Source organism: Aquila chrysaetos, chromosome 5, assembly GCF_900496995.4.
Source record: "Aquila chrysaetos chrysaetos chromosome 5, bAquChr1.4, whole genome shotgun sequence".
Lineage (NCBI taxonomy): Eukaryota > Metazoa > Chordata > Aves > Accipitriformes > Accipitridae > Aquila > Aquila chrysaetos.
The window spans coordinates 40850192-40878037 of record NC_044008.1 but is presented as its reverse complement, the minus strand read 5'-3'; the positions used below and the strand labels follow the sequence as shown (position 1 = coordinate 40878037).

The window sequence follows — 27846 nt, the reverse complement described above, 5'->3', positions numbered from 1 at the left end:
AACCGTTTGCTCGTTTTTGGCGTAAAGCTTTTACACCGTTCGTTTCCTGATCCTCTTCCCCGATGCCAGGGTTTGTGGACGCTTGCCCGACGTTCCGGTGACAGTCACTTCGGCCTGCCAAGCTTCACTGGTGCTTACAAGTTGGCAAACGATCCCTCCGTCTCGGTAGCTTTTGGTCTCTTCCACGGATACAGCCAAAAGGACTGGGCGAGAGACGAGGGTAAACCTTCTGGTTCTCCACCAGCTGTACGTTCACCGCCGCGGGTATTCCGCACAGGCGGCACCCAGGGCCGGGTCCTCCCGGAGGCGGCCGCCGCCTCCCCCCGCGGGCCGCGGGTCCGACCCTCCGCGCAGGCGGCGCCCCCGAGCCCCCCGCCGCCGCTCGGCCCGCCCTCCGCAGCCCCTTTCCCCGCCCCTCGCCGCCGCTCCCCTCCTCGGCGGGCGAGATGCGGCGGCGGCGGCCGCTGCTGCTGGCGCTGGGCCTGGCCCTCGCCCTGGCCCTGGCGGCGCAGGGACAGCACCGCGCCGACTACGACCGGGAGGCGCTGCTCGGCGGACAGGTGGGCGGCGGCGGCGGCGGGGAGGTAGAGGAGGGCGGGAGCCGGCCCAGCGCGGCGCTTCTCCGCCGGCGAGGCCGCGGGGCGGGAGCCGCCGCCGCCGGCGGGCCGGGAAGGGTCCGAGGCGTCCGGGGACGGCGGGTTGACGCGCGGTTGGTTCCCTGTGCCGCAGGAGGAGGCGGAGGAGTACGCGCGGCTCAGCCCGGAAGAGCAGCAGCGGCGGCTGAGGGCCATTGTGAAGAAGATCGACTCGGACGCGGACGGCCTCCTCACCAAGGGTAACGGCGGGCGGCGCCCCGGCTCCCGGCCGGCCCGGGGACCGCCGCGGTTGCGTGCCCCGGAGACCGGCTGGTAGCACGCGTGGGGGTTCGAGCGGGCGGGGACCGGGCTTTGTCCCTGTCCCGGGTCCGGCCCCGCGCCCGCAGAGGAGGGAAAGATACGCTCTCCCCGCGACACCGCCGGTGACTCCTGTGCTGGGGAGAATCTCCATGGAAAACAGAACGACCAGCTTGCACAGTGCGTTAGGAATGCCAAGAGGGGGTGTCTCGGTCCCTAAGATTCCTGTTTTACGTGAGGAGTGAGGGCCAACAGGAGCACACGGGAGTGAGTTAGCGTGGGTAAGAGAGCATTACTAAGTTGTAGGTACCAGCTTTGCGCTTGTACCTGCTCCTTGCACGCCTGAAGCCACTTTGAGCCAAGGGGATTTCTGTGTTTGAAATCCCGTTTGTGCAACTCGGAGAGCAAGTTTGAGCGGCAAAGAAAGTGCGCTGCAGTCGTAGTACTACATATATGCGCTTCAATGCCTGGTGACACCAGGTGACACTGAGGAAACATATATTCGTTTCATCACAGTATCGTATCAAATGTCTCTTCCCAGACAGGTTTTTATCAGTCAGACTTCACAAGTACTCCGCGGTAAACTCGGGCCCTTCCTTTCAGTACATGATCATGACACGTTATTAATTTAAGTTTAAAACTCATTATGAAAATGTATTTTTGGTGTTTTGCTGTGATTTTGACAAAAAATCAAAATTGTCTCACATGCACGCACGCAGAGCAAGTAGAATCCTTGTTCAAACACCAGAACAGTGATACTTCATTAACATGATATTAAACATGCAGGAAGCTTTCTAGGTGAGAGGACAAAATATGGTTTTAAAGACGAGATCAACTATATCTCTTGAATGTCTTTCACTTTATATGCTGAAACTAATCAGCTGCACACTTATTTCAGTGTTCCTGCATCTGACTGTGTAGAGATGAGATAGTATATAACTTTGACAGGATGGCTAACGCCTGTAATAAGCAACAAGCAGTTCACAACGTGAAGGCTGTAAGGGCAGAGGTCTATTTAAAGGGCAGAAATTCCACCCGTACTCCATCCTCATGGTATATATTGCATCTGGTTCTCAGTCTAATGGAAACTTGCCTTCCCCTCACTTCCCAAAGGAAAACTCACAGTGGAATATGGTTTTACACCAAGAAACTTATGGTATCGAAGCTTTTTCAGCTCAGTTATTTCTCAGTGTATTGCAAAACACTCCCGGAGAACTTTTCCTTAGTAGTGGCGTCTCCGTTTGGAGGCTAACTGAGAGATTTTGTGATAAATATTAATACCACTTCTCTAGTGTCGGAGCATTAAGTATTTCTCATTAATGGCACTGGACATTATGTGTTCAGATGACTGTGCCTCGTGCCTTAAATGCTGGGAAATAAACCATGCTATAAATTATGTTACCCATCTTTAAGAAATCACGTTGCAGTTTCTTGTAAGGCAATGCTGGTTTTGTGCACAAGCCTCAGCGGTTATAAAACATGGCATGCACGCCTCCACATGTTCAATCGATTCACAGAATCTGTTACAAAGTTGGTTCCTTTGGTAATACAAATTCAGTATTCAAAATATATTTTTAAAAATCTCTTGCTGCTTTTCAAAGATATTTAAATAAACCTAGTAAAGTTGTATTGACACTTCTGCCAGGAAGGATAGAATAAAATACTTTATTATTTTAAAAATGCTGTAAGATTTTTCTACACCAGTGTAGTAATTTCTGTAGGATTTTTTTATTAGTCATCATGACTCTTCAGAGCAGGATTTCAGTTGAGTTGATTTAGCTATATAATGTTGCAATGCAGAGGAAGTTGCCTTCCCTTTCTGGGCACTTGAAAATAACTGGGTGATACTGGGTGATACTGAGGGAATATGTTCTCCCAATCTTTAAATGAAGTAACTTTAATGTATTTGTATGAATTCATCTGCATATTAAGCTTTCTTTTAGCCATGTTTCTATAAAAACAAATAGCTTCAAAGCATTTAAAAAAATATAAAAGGCTTGATTTCAGCCCCAAGTAAAGGGAAAATATTTCTTAATGTTTCATTTTGGTAATTAAGGCAATGGCAGTCAATTTATTTTTATTTCAGTTTGTGGATTTTTCAAAAGAAACCCAAAACTGATGGGAATGATGTTTGGGGGGGGTAAAAAGTTATGTTTAGAGTTGTCTATCTAAACCATATTCAGCATCATTTTCATAAAGCTCTGAAGAAAAAAAAGGTGAAGGGATGCTACAGTGTTGATTGGCTTCAGATTTGGAAAGGCATAGCCACGTAATCATTTCAGGCTGACATAAATGTCAGCAGGCACCAAAAGGGGCAGGCTTCCTGCTTCCATTGTTCAGGTCCCAGTGACCTAAATAAGGGTACATTCTCAGCTGAAAACTAAGAATTTTCTTACAGGATAAGTTTTTAGTGATCCAGTTTGCTATGTAGCTGTATGAATGCTACCTGTAATCATTTTTTCCTACCACATCCCACGTGTTTCAGAGAGGGATACATCACACTTACTCTGGCAGCACCAGTATAGGCCAGTAACCATGTAACTCTAGCCTAAGGGTATCAATGGGGAAATGGTACTACGAAAGAAAAACTGAAGGCTGTAGCTATGATCTATTCTCTCATTCAGTTAACTTGAAAAAAGCCACGGCATAGAAGAAACAGATTGTTTTGCTTTAACTAAGCTCTTGCCTATATGCTTACATCTGAATTGCAGAGTATATTCCAGACTGAATAGACCTGTGGTATCTTTATAGTTTTTATAGTGCAGATGATTCTGATTTTTTTTATTTTATTATTTTCTTAATGATTTTCACAGAGGAGCTGAGTTCCTGGATACAGCAGTCTTTTAAACATTATGTTACGCAAGAAGCTAGGCAACACTTCAATGACTATGACAAAGATGGTGACGGATTAGTGTCTTGGAAGGAGTATAATATGCAAATGTATGATCGTGTAATTGATTTTGATGAGAACACTGTCCTGGAGGATCAAGAAGAAGAATCATTTCGACAGGTAAAATGTTTCAGCATCAGTTTCTGTAAGCTGTTGGCAAAAGGCAGCAATGTTTGTTTATTGTGACAGAACAAGATGGGTAGAGAAACCCTAGCAGCTGGCACATGGTTTAACGCTTTCATCTATCTGAGATAGGGGAGTAATTAAAGGAAAGTAATGGAGTATTAAAGCTGCTACCAACTAAACAAAGACAGAACGAAATCGTACCTCCCAAGTATATTTTTTCGAGCTGAGTGGAGTGTAAGTCTATTGACAGTCTTACCACAGAGCACAGTCTCCAGCTATCATCTTAAAACAAGATGGCAATCTATTAGGTCTGTAGCCTAACCAGTGTCCTGCCTTCAGCAGGGGCCAGTACCACTGGTGTTGGAGGTGAAGGAAACCCTTCTACTCTTTAACCTCCTTTATTGCACTTTTCCAGTTATTTCTCAAGTACCCAGTGTGGGGTATCAATACTGCCTGCTTTAACATTTTCTGTCCATTAGAGACCCACAGAGAAAGCAATAGCAATTCAGACATTTTTAGCAATCAAAATGCAACTCTGACAGCTAAAACTGGATGTGTAAACAACAGAAGTTATGGATTAATCTCATATATGAAAGCAGATACTTGAGAGTGGAAAGGAAAGAGGCAAGAGAGGCAGGGAGGAAAGGTTCGCCAAGAATCTCCACATAGCAAAACTTGTTTCCTTTCAGGTTACACATGTATAGTACATGTAAATATTTCCCAAAAAGAGAATAAGTGAGTTTTTAGACTATTCTGGCCTGGGTGGTTTGTTGTTTTTTTTTTTTCTGTGAAGATTGCTGTGGCTGCTTTTAATAAAGTAGTAGTAGATAATACAGGATGTTGACAGAAGTGAAGCTAAAATAGACAATGGGCAGGGGATTTTACACACCAAAGAAACAAACTGTAAAGCTTTGGAGGTCACTTAACTGAATAATTATATAGCTTTTAAATAAAACAAGACTTTTTGTTAGTGGACCTACCAGTCAAAATATTGATCCCATGTTTGAGATATTGCCATCATAGGTATATATGCCGAGTTAGAACTCCTACTTACTTACTTATGCTATACTTTGTTTGACTGCTTGCTAGGTTTTCCTGCTTGCTGACTTCTTCAACATATATTGTAAAGAACAAAATTAGCAGCATTGTACAAGCATCATACGTCAGCCTTCTTCAGCATTTTCCTTATGTTTGGAGTGATCCTGCTCTAGTCAAAATGGAAGAGTTAGACTATGGTATTGATTTAGAATTGACATCAAGTAAACATATGAATTTACCAGAAGGTGGCAGCCTTGTTCATCACTTCTCAAAAAACCACTGAAAAATAGATTTTTCCCCTCAATAGTTCAAGTTCATGTTGCAGTCCAGTCCTTTCTGTAGTCAGTCCTTCTGAATTGCCTTCCTATTTAAACTCTCAGCTAAGTTCAGCTTTTCTTTAAGAGTACATTTAATTATTTTGCAGAATAGTTAAGATCTTATACTTTATTTGTTACATGTTATGCTCTGTATTAATCAGGTTAGCCTAATTTTGAAAGAAGTGTCACTAAATAGGATACAAACTAGGAAGTACAATTTCAAATGGTTATTTTTAAAGCATTTGTGATCTCTGGTTTGCTGGCCACTCCCTTATCCAGATCAGAGTCACACTGGTAGCACAACACACTTAATCATGGGATTCCAGAATTTGTATAGCTCACATCACATGCAGTTTGCGTAGAGATCAGTTATCAATGGTGTGGGTCTTTATTTTGTCTAAAGAGACTGTACGAAATTAAATGAGCAAAAAAAAAATGAAATTTTTGCACATTTGGAATATGGAAACAGGAAGTGCAAGACATTCAGAAATAAGAACTTCCCTGCTTATTGTGGATCTTATTTATTTTTAAAAGGCATGCTAATATTTATACTTAAAATGGGTGAGAGAAGTGACTTTGCTTTCTAATATGTTCAGATGTAATGGACAACAGTCTTGTATTAAAGGAATCTGTCTAATCCTTCAGCACTTAAAATGGCTTCAGAAAAGACATTTTACATACATGGTATTTCTTTCAAGACCTTCTTTGAACTACAAACAGCCCTTGATACAAATGAGATATAGATCCAGAAGGTTAAATGTCCTTCAAACGTAAATTTCGGAATTTGCAATGGCTACCATTAATTATAATCATTGTACTCCACTAAACCTAGTTTGGGAATTGGTGACTTTTAGAAAGAGGAAGCCTGTATAAAGACAAGATAATTTTTGGTCTTTTCATTCTCTCCCTTTTGTGTTTTTGAAGCCTTGGCTAAGAGTATGTTTTAAATGTCTCCTTAAATTGAAAAAAAAGGAAGTCTTTATGCGATTCTTAGTGTAAAACTACCTCAATTAAAAGTGCTGTTCTCATTGCTCTGGATGAGCTCTTTTTAGAGAAAATATAACATCAGTATAATATGAGTACATAATGTGAAACAATTAATATTCTAATGAGCCTACAGCCAGCTACTATAATGTTTTTCCTTTTCATTAAGTGCTCTAACTAAATCTATTTTCTAAGCTTCATTTAAAGGAGAAAAAGCGTTTTGAAAAAGCTAATAGAGATGATGTTCCTGATCTAAATGTGGATGAATTTGTTGCTTTTGAACATCCTGAGGAAGTGGAGTATATGACGGTAAGATTTAGGAGAGTATCAGCCTGTGTATATAGATGCAACATTTTTTTAATGCATGTGCTTAGTCTCAGTACTACAGGAAGTGAGCTTTTGAGCAGTTCTGAGTATTGCTTTTACAGACCAAATTAAAAAGCAGATAATGTGTTGTGGATCCCGTGCTGGAGGTCAGGAGCTGGAGCAGCGGTTCAGTGTTTTTCTTTGAAATCCGTTTCAGGAATAGTATTGCATAACTATCCCAAATTTTTGGGATTGGATAGACGTATCTGTCTCTAAACTCTGTTAGGTTGGAAATAGATCAGTGAGATTTTAGCTTGAGGAAGTTTCATGCCTAGTTCAGAGTTCAATCTAGTTAGGGGGACTTACAGGAAAGATTTCGCACAGGAAAAGGTCAAGTGTCGATTACTCTCACTTTGCTTAAAGGGACACAAGAGTCACGTTTCTGGCCGAAAAAGAGCATTCAAGCCCGTCTGAAGCTTTAATACTGACTGTACTGTGGTCAGAGCTTGGGGGATTATTATTTCAGCCAGGAGCACTTTGCTGTTGGGCATCTGTTTCCTCACTGCTGTGACTGTGGGTGTCATTCCAGCTCAGTATCGACAGTTGACCCCAGTTAAAAGTACATTGGTGCTTTTCTGCAATAGAGCCTTCAGTTTTGGCTATCTGATGCTGCAGAGCCAACTGCCAGGAGGAGTGCCATGCAAACAGCCTCTGTTTGTGTTGACATAACTGTTTATTATGGACAAACAAGACAAGACAGAACTAGGAGAACAGGCAGACTGGCTTCACTGGGAAACACGGGACCAAAAGACCAACCAGTTTTCCTAACAATTTCATAAAGTTACAAAAATGCAAATTAATGAATACATCACATGAAAAAGGAAAAGTTAAATGAGATGATACAGCTTTGTAGAAATTCATGTTTCTCAGCTATTTTTGTAGTTTTGAATTACGTTGAAGGATTCCAACTCTAGGTACACCTTTTGGATTTGGTTTTCATAAAACCTGACATCCTAAACTCTTAAGAACAGATCTGTTCTGTTGCACAGGAACCAATTAACGCACTAATCTGCATAAAAATGGAAAAGCAGATTTGAAATGAGGGAGTCTGTACTTTAAAGGATACCTTATTGCTCTAAAATGATTTATTGCTGTTTCTCTTGATTAAAAGTTGCTAATTTTTCACAAATTGATATTTTGCTTTTTGTATGTATACAAAAGGACTTTGTCATTCAGGAGGCTTTAGAAGAACATGATAAAGACGGTGATGGATTTGTTAGCCTGGAAGAATTCCTTGGTGATTACAGAAGAGACCCAAGTAAGGAAAAAGGGCGGGGGCATGAAAGAAGGAACTGAACAGAAGCTTTTGGAATGGGATGAATTGTACGCACCTTTATTCTCAGCTTTTTACACCTCCACCTACAGATTCTGAATACATTATCCTGTCTCTTAGAATAATTCAGCTTCATGGTACTGGGCATAGTAGGTCATTATTTCAGTCTGCCCTGTATGTATTTGGCAGTAGTTTGTGTATAGCCGATCCCACTGTTTCCTTGCAAGTTACTTCTTGTTTTCCTGAAGACTGAAGCATATTCCTCATCACTAGATATGCAGCTGAAATAAGATGTAGTTTTGCTAACTGAACACATCTGAGAAACCAGACAGCATGAATGTAAGGTTAAACTTCCCTGGTCTTTATTAGCTTAAGGTGGCAGCTGTCAGCCTTGCTTTAGAAGGGTTGAAGCTGTGTGTGTTTTAAGAGAGTCGGAGGGGAAGTGTAAGGAGTCTGTTCACTGTACCAGCTGTAAAAAGCCTATCTGCTTTCACTTTTAGTTTTTTTCCCCACTCTCGCCCTTCCTTAAGCTTGATGTATTCCTTCTTTAACAAGAAAAAGGACTCTTACCTGGTGTTTAGCAATACTTTTCTCTAGCTATGTTGCTAATAGATAAATATTTTATACGCTGTATTTGATTTGCTACACGATAGGGCAAATAACTCCTCCAGTTCAGAAAGACCAGTAGCTTGAGGCATGTGGAGAGTCTGCTTGGTCCTAAGGAGTGCTAATTCTTAAGCGTGGGCTAGTGTCCTAGCTGGGGAAAATGTTTAAGCCACATAAGGATATGGAGAAAAAGGGGAATAGTCAGTTTTTCTTCACTCCAATCAACCACCTGACATTTCACCTTGTATAACCATCTTGTTTGCCAGAGCCAGTTAAAACAATAGATCTCTGATGCAACTACAGGGTTATCTTTTTCCTGCTCTGACGTGAAAAAAGCTTTTCCAAGCCAGTCTGTCCGAAGCTGTTGGAAAGTTGTTGCTAGGGTCCTTGCAGTTAACAGAGAAGATAACAGCTTTGTCATTAAAACTTTAGCAAGAGTTCAGAATCAGCTATAATTATAGAAGCTACTTCAACTTCTCCAAATGCCCATCTCCTCTGCAGACAGTGTTCCTGCAGCACAGTTTAAAGAAACTACATGGTGGGTGTGGTTTCATAACTTTTGTGGTTTTGGGCAACAGTGCATGATGAATTGTGACATGAAGGGATAATCTACTTGCAAAAGTAGATGTTGGAAAGGAAGGAGAGGGACTTCACTCTTTGTTCCTTTATAATACATGTTATCCGTTTTATATACTGCAAAACACTATTTATCTACCTACTTCTCGGGACGCTTGTTGATTTAAAGCTTTTCCCTACTTTCCTCCGTCCGTTAAGTGCTGAGATGACCAATGTCTGAGGCCTATAGTATTGCTCGTATTGCTGTCATGTGATACTCTCAACACGGTGTCTGCAACACGATTGCTATACATTAATGGGAGAGAGTAATCTTAACTCAGTCAAGGTAAATACTGCAAATGTAAGATATCTCTGTTATCCACTTTAATGTTTTCCTACTGATATGTCAGCTGTCCCAGTAAGTAGGAAACCATCTGCTTGGCAGCACATTCAATATAAAGTATGCTTTCTCCACTATCAGTTTGGGTAATTGTGGAGATGTAAAGTGAACAGTTCAGTTGGTGGTAAACTTTGACTTTAACGTCTGCTTAGTTCAACTGTAAATTTACAATCTTAATATTACCTTAGCTTTAAATGCTGTTTTATTCTATACAAGTATTTTTTTCATGTGTAGACAGATGCATTTATTTAATCTATTGGGACTGGTCTGTAAGTCTTGTCTTTGTTTAGTGAAATCACTTTTATGTTATGTTTTATGAGATTAAGTGAATTTGCTTAGGACAAAAGCTGAAAACATCTGCTTTAAGGTAAAGAGTGGCTTTAAACTTGACAAATGTGTCTTACTAGCTGCAAGGGAAGATCCAGAATGGATACTTGTTGAGAAGGATCGGTTTGTGAATGACTATGACAAGGATAGTGACGGAAAACTTGACCCTCAAGAGCTCTTGTCTTGGATAGTACCTAATAATCAGGGTATTGCACAAGAGGAGGTATGTGTTTTGACTGCTATTTAGATTTTAATTAATGTGGTAGAATTTTGAATTTGAATAGATGCATTCAGATTTATCATGTCTTAGTTGAAAAAGAATGCTTAGTAGATCTTTGCATATATTTTTAACCTTTTTTCAGTTTGTCAAGAGAGTGCAGGTCCCTTAACTGCATTAGGCAAATGTGAAGTTCCTATTAATTGTATGAGAGTTTGTAAATTAACAAAGTGCCTTTCTACATGTTTAAATAGCTTACTTGGTTGGACTTAAGGGTACAGTATTTTAATAAGTTATTTTTTAGTTATTGTAAGTAAATCTAATGAGATATACTACTAAAAGAAGCTGGTATATACTGACAGCGTAATTTTGAAAACAAAAATTGATTGTGATTCTTCTAACTGGATAAATCACCATAATTTGTAGAACTAAAAACTTGTCTTTCCATAAGTACAAGAAAATGGAAGTATTCTATGATTCAAGATGCTGTAATGCAAACAGCATTTGATGATAATTAAAATGATTTAATCAGAGGTAGAACAGCATAATAGGTTTAAGTGGATTCTCATTTTAGCTGTCTTTATTTTTTTGTAGCAGACAGTAGAAGCGCTGAGTGTTCCAGAACAACCTATTTTAGTAAGCAGACTTTACAGTTGCCGACTGCAGTAGAGAGGATTTCTGTCTTTCCGCTAGTAACTTTTTATCTTAATTTGTCCAAGTCTCTTTCCTTTGCACTGGAGGATTTTGGTGTTCAGAATGGCAGGAACAACAGGTCTTCCCATGCCTCCATAATTCCTGGTAAAGACAGGACATGCTTTGTGTCAAACAGCATAGTCCAGCTACTGGGTTGGACCGTCTCATTACTGAGGTCCCACCTCTTCCTTTTCCAGCTCTGTTGGTGACAGAAAAAGCAATGTGGCTAGCACGCAGCACTGGGTACTCACGTATCTATCCTCGTAGGAAACTAAGTTGTTAAATTGCTCTAGCAGTATTTTTGTAAATGTGGATCTGTAAGCCTTTGCACAGACCTTGTCTAACATCTGACTCTTGAGGGTGGTTGGTTCTTATTTCACAGAAACAATACTGTTCTAACTGACTTGAATTCTGTGTGGTGTTGAGTCTAACCATACCTGTGTTGGTTTGCTTGGTTGGGTTTGGGTTTTTTTTAGCAGCTCTTCGCTATTAATTCAAATCTTAGCTTACAGCAAGGCCATGCTGTAGCAATAGCTCAGTTCTGCAAAAAATCTTTTTTTTCTGTTTCTCTAATGTGCTATTTTTTTCCTTCCGTTAATGTAAGGGCTTAGCAAAGTCACCTATCCTAAAGAGGAGGTAGCATTGACTTAAGTCATAAACTGCTGTTCAAAAGCTGAATATTGCAGTTTCATTTTGGCATTTCAAAATGACTTGAGAAACCTGGTAGCTAAATAACATAAAAATAGAAAAATTACTATACATTCCATTTCCAGGAATTTATATGTGTTTACCAAGATGTTTGTCTTAATAATCTTTTAGCTTTTGCCATGCAGAGTGCTTTTAAAATCTGCTTGGCTAACATTAGTTCCTGTTATTTTCTTCAGTCCTTTTTGGTGATGTAGTCAGCTTAATTGTAAGTAATATTTAATTTTTTAAAAAGTCACTTAGCAGTTACATTGAGCCAAATTGATCAGAAAAAGCAGGAACAGAAGGATTCTCTAAATCATTGTATTTGTAGATGTTTAGCAAATAAAAACAAAAAAAACATGTAATACTTGGACTCCTCTATTTCTCAGAAGTAATAGGTATGGTAGAGCTGCTGTACTAGCTTGTTAGCTTTGAGCTATGTAGCACTTGTGAAAAAGCTACAAGTAAAATACTCTGCAATTGTTTTTTTGTTTTACTGCTGAACTTCCCTCCTTTTATGATGTATAAATAAGCAAAAATCTGATAATTGTTTTAATTTGCAGTTTCCTTTGACATTGTCATGATTTAGTATTTAAAAGTTTTTTGAGAAAAGCAAGTTTCTGCTTTCAGGAAATGAAGGAAAATAGGAATTGCTACCCAAAGTTGAAGTTCCTATGCCTAGATGGCTTATCTTGTCCACTGTTGAAGGTAGAAAGCCCTTTTTCACGGGGGACATCAAATACTTTCCAGTTACATTTTAATCATGAATTATAGCCATGAATGGAGCATTTTTTGCAAATCATAAATGGATACAGAATATCCAGCTGCAAATCTCTATCCCTACTTTCTTTTTTTTTTTTTTTTTTTTAAATATGTATGTATGATGGAAAAGTGAGTCTCCACAGGTTCAGGAAATAAAAAGTGGCTTAGCACAGTAGACCCCTCCAGAGTTGAAAGCAAGCATGCCTACAGCTTAACCTGCGAGCTGTAAACGATGCTTCTCTTGTCAGACACAGGGTAAATATGTGACTGAGATAATCGGCGCACACTTCTGAAAGAGGATGCTCAACTTGAAGACTGTATTGGCTTAAATCCTAGTTGAGGTCCCACACATCAAGGACTTGCTATTGTAGCTGTCATTCAGTGCCTGGATATCCAGAAGGGCTCCCCGAACACAGGGTCTCTAGCTGACATGCTAAGCTTGCTTTTTCTGCAGATCATACACTAAAGGCGTGTACTGCACTCGCCCGTGGATTTCAAGGACGACGGGTGCTTCCAGGAAGATGGCTAATCTTTGCTGGTTTAATACTGTCTTCTGCCCTCAAAGTAAAGCTGTGGGTTTGACATTGATTTGTTGCTTTAGAATTGATAGTGAGGGTAGAGATTTGATATTATGATTTTGCCACCAAATAAAAGAGGCGAAGAGAAACAAACTGAGGAAAGAAGGGCTCTGTTCTGAATGTAATATGTTGTCTAGCTTGTTACAAATAATGGTGTTGTGGTAGGACTTTGACAAAGCTATTCCAAAAGCATTATTTATAAATGCTCGTATTTATTAACTGTGCACATGGTGTTCCATTTATTTTAAAGGCTCTTCACCTTATTGAAGAAATGGATTTGAATGACGATAAAAAGCTTTCTGAAGCAGAAATTCTTAAGAACCAGGATTTGTTTCTCAACAGTGAAGCAACGGATTATGGTAGGCAGCTTCACGATGAACGCTTCTACCATGAAGAACTTTAGGTTATTTATTTTGTAATCTGTTTTTCTTCCCTTTCTTTCATTTGGAGCTTTTGTTAAAAGCACCCATCAGCTATGTTGCCAGTTCTATGCTGTAATTACAGTACACTAATGTTTGTGTAAATAATTTGCATTGAAAATTTAATTGCCATCCTGCAGACTTCCTTGAGCCTCTTCTAGCTTCAAAATTAATCTTAAATACTTACTTCCAAAATTATATAGCGTTGGGAAAAAAATTACTTCAGGGGTAGTACTGTGTTGTGAAGAGTTGTTCTACTGTACTTGAAGAAAATGGAGAATCTAAATGATTCTGAAAGAATGCAAAACAGTGACTGAGAGACTACTGTTTTTTCTAATCAGTTTAATTAGGGCGCGGAGTGGGGAAGATGGGGCGGGATGTTTAGAGTCAGTATTAACTGTGTTTTATTTAATACATTTGGAGAAACACTTAGATTAATGCCTCAATTGTTTAAGAGGTTTCTACTTAATTTTAAATGGTTTCTATACTGTGTTTTATTGTATCATAAACTTGCTATTTTTACATCTATAGACAACTGTTTTTAATGTACAATTCTACAGCGTTAGCAATACAATGGTATTTTACCGTGTTAAGACCCTCTTCATTTGTTGGATTAAAACTTTAAATATTCTGTCTTTCTGTGTTTTGTCCATTTATTGCTTACTGTGGGTCACCTATAGCAACCCCTTGAAATGTGAACAATGTACGCAATGTACATAATGGAAAAGGGCAACGTTCTTAGCTTTTGTAAACCAAAGATACGTCATCTCATCTAGATGCTAAAGAAGATTCAAAAAAAGCAAAGTGTGCACTTAGCATTTGCTGGACAAGTTTGCAAAAGCAATTGTATTTGGGTTTTGGGTTTTTTTAATTGGCGATATATAGAAGTCTAAAGCACCAAGGCATTATATAATATTTGTGGTAATAACCTCTAAAAGTTAACTTCGGTTGAAAGCTCCACAATTACCATTCATAAAAGTGAGTACTGTCCCATTGTGTGATTATTTGAAATAGTCCAAAAGGTTAATGGCACGACAGATTCAATTTAGGAAAGGACATATATTTGCTTTTTATCTCCTAGAAAGTCACAGAAATTAGCTGAGTATTCTAAACAAAGACAAAACCTCGCAGAACACATTGTGTAGAATGTATTAGGGTTTTTTTAATTCCTAGATAACTAACTCCTGCAATGCTCTTGCAGTGTTCTTCTTGACTAATGTCTTCCTTCCTCCCAACTCTTTTTATGGAGTAAAAGCAACTAGTGCTGCCTTGGTTTTTTCCCAGTATACCCATCTCTTAATTATTCTTGGAACAAACAGGAAATTCCTTTTGACAGAAGTGTTGAAGTATCACCATTAGAAGGCTAGCAATTTTGATTCAGAATAAAACTACATATACTTTTACTGTATTTTTTTAGATATCATAGTGATAGAAATTCAAAATGCTTTTTCAGTTTTAATGGTTGGGTTTTCTTCTACCCATATTTGTTTATTTCAGTTCCTGGGAATGTGAGCACAGCTATTGCCATGTTGCTGGTGGGATCTGATTTAAAAAAAAAAAAAAAAAGTCTAATTAAATCCGGTGTGTCCAGGAATATTAAAACAGTTGTCAACTTTGTTGGTTTGAAATATATCCAAAGTTGCTCATTTGTTATTATTTATGGCATTTTTAAACGAGTCTTAATGATAGATTCAACTGCATACTCAATATTAAAAATGTCATCATCAACTTGAAAGTTTAACTTCCAAAACAAGGAGAAAAAAGAATGCCTTTGGAAGGAATGCCACTGTCCTTTGCTCTTTGACTCAGTTCCAAGTCATTTGCTGGATTGCAGTAATTTGCATAAACCAAGAATAAGAAGAGGTATATATAGCAAGAGTAGTAAAATACCAAACAGCATAGCATTTATATGGTCCACATCTAGGAGTCTGTGCCAAACATCCAATTTATTGCTTATTTTAGTATTTCTGTGAGCAAATCATCTTAGGTATTATTAGAGCTTAGCTCACTGTAAGACAGAACTACAGCTTCTGTCACTTTGCAGCTCTTGGTGTAATTTTATGGGCACAGAAAGCTAGTACTTCAAAAGGAAACAATATAATTGTTAATGTAACTGAAGCGTGGATTTGGAGAAGTACTAAGCTCAATTCTTTAATAATATTGTATTCTGTTGAACATTTCTGTAATTCCTAGAGTAAATTAATGTAGACTTCTTTTGATTTCTGATAATATTTTTAAAATTAGGCTTCTTTCACTATAGGATTAGAAGCCTAATGGTGCTTTCACAATCTTAGAAAGATTTGTGGCCTTTGATAGTTTAATCTAGTGTTTAGATTGCCCAAACTGGCAATCCACTGCTTAGATTCAGTGATGTCTATCCAAATATTCTACATGAGAGTAGCTCCCATGTTTTCAGGGTTACACATTGACCGAGTCTCTTACCTAGCATTTTTTAAGTATACTGAGAGGTGCAATGAAGCAAAGTATCTCTTAGAACTTGTAACTGTTTCACTGTAGATAGAAACTTTAATTTTAATGAGTCAGAGCAGAGATTTTCAGCACTCTTTTGTGGCATAATTTATTCTGTATATTTATAGAAGGAATGACTGGTACTGAACCTGGGACTACCAGAGCCTATGAAAGTCATGCACAGAGTAACTCAGGTTAGCCTAGTCTTTTGTGTTTGCTCTTGGCCCTATTGTTTGTAGAAAATCCAGAGCTGCTTGCTTTGGTGAAGGCTGAGAGCAGTGTCTGGTAGCTCCCTCCCCTCTGCCAGGTTTTACAAAAGGTTTTCACAATATCCAGACTTCAGCTATAACCACAAGTGCTCAACCGTGAAGACATTTTGGAACAAAGGACTACGTCGTGTGCTGGTCTGTCATGTAAAACTGATGCTTTGTTTTGAAAGAGCCTCCAACCATGGTATCCTACAGATCAAATAATAGACCAGTTAGAGGCATACTGAAGAATCCTGTTCTTCCTTACACAGGCCCATGCCTCCTCCAGCAACACACGCAGCAGAGACTACTGTGATAGCCAAGAAGACAAACTTTGAAAAACTAAGGGTCTCTTTGTGCCTGGTTTCTTAGGGACGTAAGACTTTGGCAGTCTTTCTGTCCCTGTCTGTCCCACCGCTATTGGAACTTTGATTCTTTTCTCATTTTCTCAGCAACCACAAACCTCACCAAACAAACAAAAACAGGTTGTAGGGATGTTTTAGAAGGCAAGAGCAGATTCAGCTAATGCTACACTTCATCGCAGAATCCCCTTTTGAGGAATGAGACTTTATTCTTAAACTGCGCAACTTCTACCTGCGGAAGTTTTATGAGCACAGTTCAGGTTATGGTCAGCTGGAACAGCTTAAAACAGCCAGTCCGAAAAAACCCACAAAGATCAAACTCAGAATTGAAAACTTAGCTTTGACTTACAGGAAGAATTAAAAAGAGAGATGGTGAGGGTTAAGTATCACATTTTCTTTGTCGATACACTGTGGTTTGAGGTGAAGCGGCAACCTACTTCAGCACGTTGTACTGAAGGTCTCTGGCCTGTTGCATCTGATCTCACTTTGTAAGCAGCACATGCAGAATATTCCAAATTCAAATATTAAAGCTGGTAAAAGCACTTTGTCTCCATGTAATAACCATTCAGGTTTCTTAGAGAGAGACTGAGCGTTCTTGTTGGCAAGGTGATCTCATTCTTATGCTCAAAATTGGTTATCCCTAATTCTGGGGCAGTCCACAGCTCTGTAGGAATATGCGTTAGGGTGATTCTTTGGACGATGTCTAAGTGAGAGAGACTTTCAGAGGAACAAATACTAGCTAAGTTCAATGAAGAGAACAAAAGTCCTCTACTTGTTTGAAAATCCATTTATAAAATCAAGGATCTAGCAAAATTTGATTTCTAAACAAACATTGCATGTAAAAATGTCAGGTAAACAGGGCAAAGGGAGAATAATATGACAGCAAGTAGATGAAGTATTAATATTACGGAGCTTGGATTTGCAGTTTTCCAGAACATGAAGCAGCTCATACATTCACTATCTACAAAAACTCATGCTACCAAAAGCACAGCTCATCTCAAGGAAAATGGATGGGTGACAGAACAAGCAAAATTACATTGCTGGTATAAACAAGTCAGACGTCTCAGAGGTGCACTACGAAGCGACAAGAGGCAACAGTCACAAGTTCCAGCAAGGGAAATTCTGACTAGATGAAAACTTAACAGTAGCGGTGGTTAAGCAGTGAAACAGGCCCAGAGAGGCGATGGAAGAATTTCCACCCTGCGGACAGACAGAGCTCAAAAAGGTCCTGGGCAATGTGATCCATCTTTGAAGTTAGCTCTGCTTGGAGCAGGAGGCTGAAGCGGAGACCTGCCTTGCACAGACCAGGAGGCACAAATAATCCTGTTCAAAGCGATCGTATTTAAACCATTTGGCAAGGTGTGTTTATTTTTCCGTAAATTTTAAGTTATTTTGAGTATGCAGCATTTCCAACTACAAGCTATCCTTTCCTCCTCTGTCTTAAAAAAACCCCAGAGCTTGCTAGAAGTAACAAGAAAAACCTCTCAGAAGGTGAACACTGATCTCAATGTTGCTTTTAAGTTAGAAGTTATTCTTGTTATAACATGTATATTATAACTTCTCTATGCAGAGGGTGGTGCCCCACGTGAAGTGCTTTGTGCCCTTGTCAGAAGAAGAAAGGTCACATTAAAGGGTAATTCCACAAGTATTTGGTCCTTAAAGCAGACTCCTTTGTGCTGCGTAAATGCTGCTCACATGGATGCGTACCAACATCTCTGTATGGAGGCATAAGGAAATACTTGTTCATGAAGAATGTTATTTTACCAGCCCCCCTGATCTATCAAAGCAAAAAGGAAGAAGTTGAAAAAACAATCCAAAAGGAATTCACTATAAATAAAGAAAAAGTTAAATTGTTTTGAGAAAGCCAGTAATAAACCTTTCTTTCAATAGTAACAACAGTAGAAAAACAAGACTAAGCAATGTCAAACATCAGGCATAATCATTTACCTAGCTGAAGTGGGATTCAGCTGATCAGTATTTCTGGCATTTCAGCTTTGCAAAAAGCACAAATGCTTTCACCAGTTCCCTGTTTCTCTTTCTACCTATAGATGTAGGATTATGTGGCAAAATATCTGTGTATGTGTTTTCTCAAACAGGTGGAGGATTACAGTGCTAACCGAGACTAAGCAACTAGTTTGTCTGAACTGTGTAAGTTATGTTTTATCTGGAAATCAAAAAATCTACACTTCAGTACTTCAGACTGTTTACAATAATAAACATGCAAATCATTTATTTAGAAAAGTTTTGCTTTTTAAAGATTTTTTGAAAGGTCTTTCAGATGTTCACTGTTGACTTGCTAAATTTTGCATTTCTCCTCAGGAAAAAAAAATAAAACAATTGGTGATGTTTCTAAATGAGCAAATATGCAGAATATTTGCTAAAATATGCCAAAGGAATCTAAACTGTTGCCTCCTACGATGCTAAACAACTCACTGTATTATTACTAGAGAAGAGACATTTTGTACAGAGAGACACCTGCTGGAGATGGTGTATTTTGGACAAAGGTCCAATGGTTTGAGATCGACTAAAAATGCCATGATTTTTCACAAAACATAGCAGCATCTTTGTGAATGCCAGTCTGAACAGCAGTTGCCTATGTGCATACCCCCTGTAGTCACAATCAGGTAAGATTTGGTTTTTTGCAAAGCGTATCTAAACTTCTGTCTAAAGTTTCTATGAACTTGAAGCCATTGTCAGACTTTACTTCATGAAGTAATTGCATTGCCTCAGACAAAGAAAAAAGAGAATTTGTGTTAAGTCTAAGTCTGTAAAACACATACCCTGCTTTCTTTCCAGAATTGCAGTATTCAGAGTCCTTTCGGAGAAGTGGAAACCTCTTCAGCACTGCAAGCATTGCCTACTTGGCTAATGAATATGCAATACTTGCAAATGAATAGTGATTTCCTTTGAATTAATGGGATGGAGAAAGCAAGCGTGTTGGCAAAATACACAAGAGATGTCAGAGAAATAAAAAGCATCTTTCTGCAGGTACCTGAAGTTGTGACAAGAAGGGGAGATAGAAACCCAAACCTTTTAATTTTCTCTTTCACAAAGTGGTTGTACTTCTTTCCAAAGAACTACCAGATACTGTTAATCAAGCCTCCTATGACACTGCAGTTTCCCACAATTTCTCTTGTCCTTTTTTTTGTCTTTGAAACCTTTTGAAGAGTAAGGATCATAGCTAACCACGTTTAAACACATATCAAGCACAAAAAGGCCTCACATTTCTGTGGTATGAACAATAAATTTAGGATATATAGAGTGTCATGATAATTTTAGAGGAAATCCATTCATGTTCTTCATAATTACGGTGAAGACTATGATTATCTTTCTCTTGGGTAAAACATCAGGGACTGGCTCCACCTTTCAGTGAAGGCCTCTATTGGAAACCACTATGAAATGCTAGATATTGGTTAAGAATGTAGTCTATGCAATTAATCTTTACGCGAGTTGTCAATTTTACTGAAGCGAAATGCCAGCAGGACTGTCTTGCACTGTGAAACGGTGCTTTTGGAAGGATGTTCAAATAGTTCCTTCTAAAAGGAGCAAAGGGAGCGTGTTTGAGAGCCGAACAGGGCTGGTGGTGTAGGGTCTGGAGCGTATGGAATCAGCTTTCAGCCAGCAGCCGTAGATGGGTTCAGAGGAGTTGTAAGAAATCAAGCTGGATGCTCGGAGGCTGCTCTTTCTGTTTCCATGGGAACAGAGATAGGCTCCTCACAGAAGGCAAGGTGATTTAAAATTTTTTAAATTGGCACGACTGTGGATAATTTGAAAGCCCCTAACATTTCCCACATTGAAGTTTGGATAGCCATTTGTATGGAAATAGAAACGGCAGGCACAGCTAACCAGCTAAAACACCTGTATGTTTTAGCCGTGGTTTTCCTCTGGAAGTGGTTTCATTGCTGTTGGTGTCTCTAGGCTTTAGGACTCAGTAAGACACCAGAGGCTGGACTGTTTTAATTTCGAACATGACTGTATTACAGCAATCGTTGTGAAGCCGTATCTCTTAGATGTAATTGTTATAGAGGCTTTGAAGGAGAGTAGAAGTGCCTTCTATTCTCCATTTTCATTTCACAGACAATGATTCCAAGGGACCACAATATACCCGAGGAGTTTTGGAAAATAAAAGCAGCTTAATACTTGAATTACCTGAGTATTCAGCAACTCTTTATATACTGCCTTAATACTTTTCATAGACTCCCTCATCCTGTTTCTATGTAGTCTAAAAGGTTTACTGTCTACTCCATCAGACTACCCAAAATCAGAAACATTAACTGTGAAGAATGTCTTGCTTGAAGACGTAGATGAGTGCAACCCTGTTTGTAGATGCTATTTTCATATTTTAACTACTGTCAGGTTCAAACCTGCCACCCAAATCCCTAATAATAAATTTAATAAATAAAAATGAAATGAAACTTCCATTCTGATGCACGTCAAAATTTGACGGGTTTTAATACGAACTTCTTTAAAAAAAATCAGACTTTTCATCACTTTCAAGTACAGAAGAGATTCAAATGGTACATTCTGCTGCCAAACAGTTTAATTACTGCAAAAAACCCCACCCCAATACTCTGGCCTGGAGCCTGACTCTTGGCCTTATCAAATAGAAAACCTGATTTTTAACCTTTCAGAGCAGCAGTGGGAAGGGAGTTGCAGTGGCTGTTGGGGAAGCGTTCCACTTAAGGCTTGTTATTGACACTTCTGAATTTCTCAGTGGAGCTGTACGCAAAGGTTAGATGAAAAGCCACACTAAAAGGGTGAGGAAGGAGAGCTGAAAGGCTCTGCAGGTTTCTAAAGCATCCAGCCTGTCAATAACCAAATAAACAGCCAAGTGTCTGATCACTTGTCATTGCCAGCCTAGTCCCACTCACTACAACGACAGTAGTCTAAACCCCTTGCCCACTGAAAATGCTTCTGTTTGGCACAAATGTATCTATATAACTGTTTTGTAGGGGAAAAATCATGAAGTTCAAGGTGGTTTCAGTAGATGGCATTATAGCAGCTAGTAGCGTAGCAAGGTTCATTGATTTTGCTCCCCTTCTCTCAACCCTGCAGAGCTCCCTCCTGGGCTCAGCCTTTCCAGCCTTCATACAACTCAAGCCACTCACATCAAAATATTAACCCAATCATGAGATGATAGAGCATTTAAGCACTGGATGCAGTGTTGCCTTGTTCCTATTTAGAGGATGATTTTAGGAAGATTTCTTCTCCAAGTACAGCATTCATCATGAGAGCTTTACAAAAGACTTGCAAGACTATCCCAACACATTCGGTTGGGAGACAAAGATGAGTTACTGGAGTGGTCAGGAGGCTCGTGCGTCTTTTAAGTAAGAAAGACAGCTATTGGGAACTGCTATTTCTGGGTACTATTTCAAGCTCTGCTAAACGATAGCAAGCTTACAACGAGTAATTGCATCATACAAACTAGCAGCTGTAGTAGACCAGCTCAATATAAATTTAGTAGATGCCCACTGCAAGGTATTTAGGTATTAATGGTGCTTTGGCTTATAGGAGAAAAGGAAAATAATCCTATACCCGTTTTCTTGAACCCAGTCACGGCCAGCGCAGCAGGGAGGTGCACCCAAGGCTCTGCAGAGAGCTATTTACCAGCTGCAGAGATACCCTTTCGTACCTTGGCCAGGCAGAGGTGGTGCTGCTGCGTGCAGAGGACGTGAGCAGCGTGGGGTTGTGGATTCTGTGCCCCGTGCCAGCACGGCTGGCTGGTGACGCATTACTCGCGAAGCACGACCACCTGGAGAAGACTCGTTGTCAGCATCCCGCTAACCCCGTCCCGGGCCTTCACCTCCAGCACTGACATATTTGCCAGGACCGTTTGCTGTAATTTTCCATTTCTTTGGCTGCAAAAGTGAGATAATTTTCTCCCTTCTCCAGAGCCCTGCAAAGCCTGACTACCCCTGCAAGGCACAGCACCCTCTGGGCTTAATCCAGCAACACTGGGACACGTGAGCAGGAGCAGCGTGGCTCCAAATCAAGTGTCTGCCCAACAGCTCTGCTTCATCAGAGCTAGGGGCTACGACTCACACCGGCTAATTTCCAGCAGCTCATCAAAATACCTGAACTAGGAACGCAGTTGGTCGAGGCTCTTCTGCAGCCAACGGTAAGAGATAAACTCATCCACAGTGCAAAGCTAACTGCCTGTGCTTATCATATATAAAGAGGCATCCCTGGCTGCTCCTAAGGGAGGTGACCGTGCTACACCAGTACTGTTGGGTGGGACGGACGCAGGCACAGAGCTCAGCGTGAGATTCAATCAAATAATTGGCTTTTTGGTTGGAGGCCAAACTAAAAATAATGAGAAAGTAGCATACCATCTTGGAGGGCCAAAATGCACTCGATGCATTTTTATGAACCCCAACAGCAGCATAGCTGTCCGTTTCAAAACAAAGCTGTAATTTGGAAATAGTAAGAGGAAACATTTAGTTTTAGAAAGACACTCTTAAAAAGATTCTTTTTTTTTTGCTTACAGATTAAGTATTACGACTAGTGCCCACGCCCTCAAAATAAATTTTTTCAGGAATTTTTCCCTTCTGGAAGAATGCTTCACTCATTCCCCCTCAGCACCCTCTGCGAGTGAATGCTTACATTTCTCCGTCTCCCCCTCTCACAAAATGATGCTTTTTTTCCTGCTGCTCACGATAATGAAAGCAGTTTCACACTTCTGGCCCTGCAAACTCTCTCTTTTGCCCTCCTTTGCTTGCACTTCATTTTCCCCTTCAAAGTCTCTGCACGTTCCCTGTCTTCTTCAGACCACCAGGAAGGAAACTTGCCAATTCTCTAAAATACTAGCTACAAATTGCTCATGGTGTGACTACTGATAACTCTAGCCACCAACTGCTGCATATCTCTCTGAGCAGATCTCTGTAGCCTGCTGGAGCTCAGTGAAGTTGCGAGACTTCCTCACCGCTAAATGGTCTGCCTGTGTGACCGGTGTTGCAGGGACAGTAAGAAAAAAGCAACACCCAGACATCAGGAGCAATGTTAATTAATTATAGCTAAGTCCGTCCTGATGTGTTCTTGGTGTAGAAGGACGTATTTTTGCATAGGCAACCATGGCAAGAATTTTTTTCTTTTCTTTTTTTTCTACCCTCTGAAAATGCCAGTAAGTATTTAAAAACACATGTTTAGGAATCCTTAAAACATCCTAAGGAGGTGAACAGAGGCACCCTCACCTGTAGGGCAAATATTTTGAAGAGGGTTTCATGGAAGCGTTAGACATATTACCTTATTATCAATTATTTGCAGCTGCATTGTAACAGATCAGTTAGCTTATTTAACTAGCTGTCTGAAATACCTGATGTCAGCAGCACGCTGTGTGTGGTGCTACGTGCGCTGCTGGTTCAGATGTCTGTGAAGCTTCACTTCGGGTCCTGGTGCTAATAAACTCTTAGCTCTCTTATTACAAGTTTTTTCAAGAGTTTGGATTTTACTTGTAAATTTCACGTATCTTGCCTATTCATATAAACATCTACATGAGGGTATGCAAATCAGAAATTTTCTCTATGTAAACATACAGGTATCTAAAAGTGTGCAGACACCTGCACACTTTACGGTGTTCTTAATTTACCCGGAGTCTTGAAAAGCCTTTACAGTTGCAAAATGCAACTTTGAGCTACGCTTGCCATGTGCAAATACGTGGACCTCTGCCAGCCCCAGAAGGTACTGGAGAAATGTAGCACATACATTTCTTTTGCTTCTTTTTCTTTGTAAGGCCCCAGCGTTATATTATAGATTGACTCTAATTTCCTCCACAGCTTATCTCTTTGTATTGTGCTGGCTTCCTTTGCATTTTGATTGCTCTCTCTTCTCCTGTAGCTGATCAAATCATATCACTGAATTTTGCTTCTTTTTTTTTCTTCTTCTCTCTTTTTTTTTTTTTTTTAAATGTGCCAGCCACTCACATGCACACATGGCAAGGAGCAGCCTGACATCATTTGACATCTCCTTGCTTCCTCATTTCAATATTAACTGTTTACCAGAAGAGAAACAGGTTTGGGGTTAGGGTGCTGAGTGCATGCATGTCTCTGTGAGTGAGCAAGAGCTTTTTTCCCCTCTGACCCTTCACAGCCATAGGTCATTACGCTGAGCCGCCTGACACTGCCCAATGCTATTTTTCACCAGCTTGACTTCAGAAGAGACAGGTCTGTGGATGTGCTTCACTTTCTGCTTCAGCTGGGGTACGGCAACAAGGCTCAGTGCTGTGGCTTCTGCTGCTCTCATCCAAGAACAAACCTGCTGAAGGATTCCTCGCCCTCCGCACAGCAATAATAATGACACAGCTGCAGTTTAAAGATGCATTTTGGGTAAGTGAGCATTTCCCATGTGTTTCCTCTATTCAATAGATCTGTATTTAAAAATCTTCTAAAATACAGCTTAGTTCTATATATAGTTTAAAACTACTTTAATCCTGTTTTGTGTTCTAAATTTAGTTTAGTAAAAAACCTAAATTTGTCTCCAAGCAAAAACATACTGTTTGGTAGCGTAAGTGTTCGATCCTGGGCAGAAGGATGCATTGTAAAGAATATATCCAGGCCACACAAAATGACTGACATTCCCAGTTCCTGTGCTAGCTCCAGAAACCGCTTTTGAAAGGGACATGGGTTTGTCTGTCTCGGACCTAAGAGCACTTGCTTGCAGTGAGTGTCTTCAGTTTTAGGAGTGGCTCCCCTGAGCAGGTGAACTGTTACTAATTACAGCCTGAATTCTCTCACGTTTGCCTGTAGAGCAAAGCCAGCTGGCTGCACGCAAAATGCTATTGCTCACCCACCTACGGAGTCCATGCCCGCTTCTAGGCGCAGAAGGGCACGCCTGAGGCACATAGGTGCCCAGGAGTCACACCGCAGCACAGGCAGAAAGAACTAGCAGTGACATTTGAGAACTAAGCCCAAACACTCACAACTGGCTTAAAAACAGTGGATACTAAAGCAACTAGATATGATCCGCTCTTGTGACTTGACTTTTGGTTGAAGAACCTTTTGGTGTGTTGTTTTCAAGCTCTGTCTCTGCAGTTACAAGGCAAAAAGACCCTAGCTCTTTCTCTCTCAAGGGTAATCTGAGGTTCTCTCGCGATTACTTCTGGAGTGGAGGTTTTAAGGAAAAAAACCCAACCCAACAACAAAATTCTAACACTGCAAAGCTGGGTAAAAAGGATGTGAAGTGGTTGCCTCTTGTCTGGGAAATCATTTTGCCAGTGCATCTAGGATTGACTTAAAGAAAGACATGAAGGCATATGAATTCTTCCTGTCATTTTCCTATCAGGCCAAGTAGAACAGCCCCTTCATGGTGTATTTGCTCTTGTGCTTTCTTTCTATCCATCCGCCCTTCAGGGTAAACCCTCTCTTGGTGTAAAATAGAAGGGCAGATGCAAGAACACATTTCAGTGAACCACCTTCCTCCCGGCACTTCCAGGAAGCCCTCCCTGCCCCCACTCTAGTACCAGATTTGAACAGTTAAAAAAAAAAAAAAGTAATGAGGAAATACAAAAGTTAATTTTGATGTTAACCCTAACTGTGCCTGACCACACCTACACGAGTGTCTGTGCCTCCTCTTTTATACAGCTACTAATTGCACAGTCCAACGCACAGGGTAGGACACAACTGCAAGCCAGTGCTACCCTGGGAGCTTCGGCTTTTGCATTTCTGGACTTCCTTTGAAAACATACAATCTGACTTTCAGAACTGGCACATTTGGTATATTTACTTTTCAAGGTCTTGGTCTTTAGCGAGAATACATCAGGTGTACTCCACGGACTGGAGTAGCGTTAGGGTGATTAACGCCAGTTGAGAATCTGGCCAGACCAGCTCTTCCCGGCTCTTCTTTCCTAAACTTCTCTCCTGTGCTTAGTCACCTTACCATGACTATAATCCTTGCTTAGCTTTGAAGCTAACACCTTCTTTAAAGGAAAGCATCTTTGTTTTTAATATTGTTTGGCTGGAAACATTGTATCGGCAGGCTTGATTAACAAGGCAGAAATATACCCGGTTGCAGGATGGTAGTTTTCGCTATGCAATGGTAAGTCTTTTAAAATTAAAACTTACAGGATATTGCACAATGTGACAAAAGCATACAGCTTGCCCCCAAATCACAAGATCAGCAATTATTTTTGCATTCATAAGGTTCTGTTATGCCCATTAGTGAGAGGGAAATGTATTTGCACGGTTTGCTTCAGGGAGCAATTATCTCCTTTATTCAATTTGTACCATGAATGGAAACCATCTTTATGATTAAAACCCAAAAAGTTTATTTGCACCGTAGTAGATCACTCAATACAGATCCCTGATCTCTAAGACCTGCGTACGGACACCACTGCACCTCCTCCCTGTAATTCATCCTGACAAGGTGTATCTGAGCAACAACTCCCTGCTCTTACCAACAGTAAAATTTTGGATAGGCAGAAGTTCCTTTAGTACCTATCGAAATGTAAAACATGTAAAGAAATGCTAAAAGCAGCAGATCTTCCCCAACTAGCAGAGAAAGAGCACCATTCATTCCTCCCCAAAGTTCCTCAAACTTCGTAAGAACAGGGTGTGCCGTCTTTCACAAAAATGCAAATTGTTCCTCATAACAGGTGTAAGTTTTAATCTCTCTTTTCCCCTATTAAATGTAGCAGTGATAGTACTATACTAAAAGTTTCACACTTGTACTATTTTTTTTTAATTTTATTTTATTTGTAGCATGGCCTGGGCTAAAACCAGTATATTTTTTAATTACAATTTTTGGTTTTATATGCTCCACACACTCCGTAATGGTTTAAGGCAAAGTTGCTCAAAGCCTCCACTAAAATGTGGTTCTTTTCAGAAGTTTTCTGTCTCTGATAGTATGTTTTGGAAAATATTAGTGAGATGAAAATACGAATTGGTTTTGATAGCCAATGCAAGGCAGTTGCTAATGGATTAATATTCTGCTGGGCTGCTGTACAAATGTAACAGATGTTACCTGTCTTCTCTAGCATCGTATTAGACAGGTATGTAAATTCCCATGTTAATGGGGAGTAGGTCTGCGATACCAGCTGAGTTTCATGTTAACAGAGTTATGTTAATAGGCAGAGATCTGAGCAACATTAATTTTTTTGTTACAAAAAACCACTAACCAAGAAAATCTTCCCCCTTCTGTCACAAATACTGAATCTCTTTCTTAGTCCCATTCTATGTTCTTGTACTCATTGTTTGCTTTTCCTCTGAAATACTTGTCATTGCCTTTTCCTTCTATTTTGTTTTTCTCCAACATTCTGCTCAACACTGCAGTTGCAACCTTGTGAAATGCAGCTATTTCTGGCTAACAGGTAGGTAGATGCTTACTGGCACCATTTACTGGCTTTGCCTTACCCACCTGGGAAGGGGGAATGAGGAAGACTTGCAAAGGAGGTGTTTGGTTGTGGGGCAGGCTCCAAAGTGCCCAGAGTTGAGCGGGAGCAAATCTATTCCCTCAGGCAGCCTTGAATCAAACTCAAGTGGCCACGTCAATTCTGAAAACGCGTCATGGGCTCCTAAGGTGCCTAGGATTTAAAAAAAATAAAATGCTTAGAGTGTGAAGTGCCTGTTCGTTCTCAGCTGTGGGATGAGCTCAGGGCTTGTGGATTCTCACAGCTCAGATTTAAAAGCGTGAGTGAGCTGGAGAAT

The 27846-nt window shown here is 40.2% G+C and overlaps 2 protein-coding genes across 5 annotated transcripts in view; both read left to right on the top strand.

Moving 5' to 3' along the window:
- Positions 1 to 399: 399 nt before the first annotated feature.
- Positions 400 to 13766, top strand: RCN2 (reticulocalbin 2). 2 transcript variants are annotated; one of them, XM_030015187.1, is made up of 7 exons: positions 400 to 560; positions 730 to 835; positions 3707 to 3903; positions 6444 to 6557; positions 7776 to 7872; positions 9856 to 9998; positions 12963 to 13766. In XM_030015187.1, the coding sequence occupies exons 1-7, from the start codon at positions 447 to 449 to the stop codon at positions 13113 to 13115; spliced, it is 924 nt and encodes a 307-aa protein (XP_029871047.1). In that variant the 5' UTR covers positions 400 to 446; the 3' UTR covers positions 13116 to 13766. The 2 variants fall into 2 exon arrangements, with proteins under 2 accessions (XP_029871047.1, XP_029871048.1); XM_030015188.2 differs by having other exon boundaries at positions 401 to 560; positions 6456 to 6557.
- Positions 13767 to 22030: 8264 nt separating this feature from the next.
- The window catches only part of PSTPIP1 (proline-serine-threonine phosphatase interacting protein 1), a 60126-nt gene continuing 54310 nt past the window's right edge, over positions 22031 to 27846 (top strand). The window contains exons 1-2 of one of the 3 annotated variants that reach the window (XM_030016050.2): positions 22031 to 22048; positions 24350 to 24531. In XM_030016050.2, coding sequence (XP_029871910.1) covers positions 24499 to 24531 — 33 coding nt within the window. In that variant the 5' untranslated portion in view covers positions 22031 to 22048; positions 24350 to 24498. Of the gene's footprint in view, positions 22049 to 23793; positions 24532 to 27846 lie in introns of those variants that run through there. The other 2 variants (XM_030016051.2, XM_030016049.2) reach the window with 2 other exon arrangements.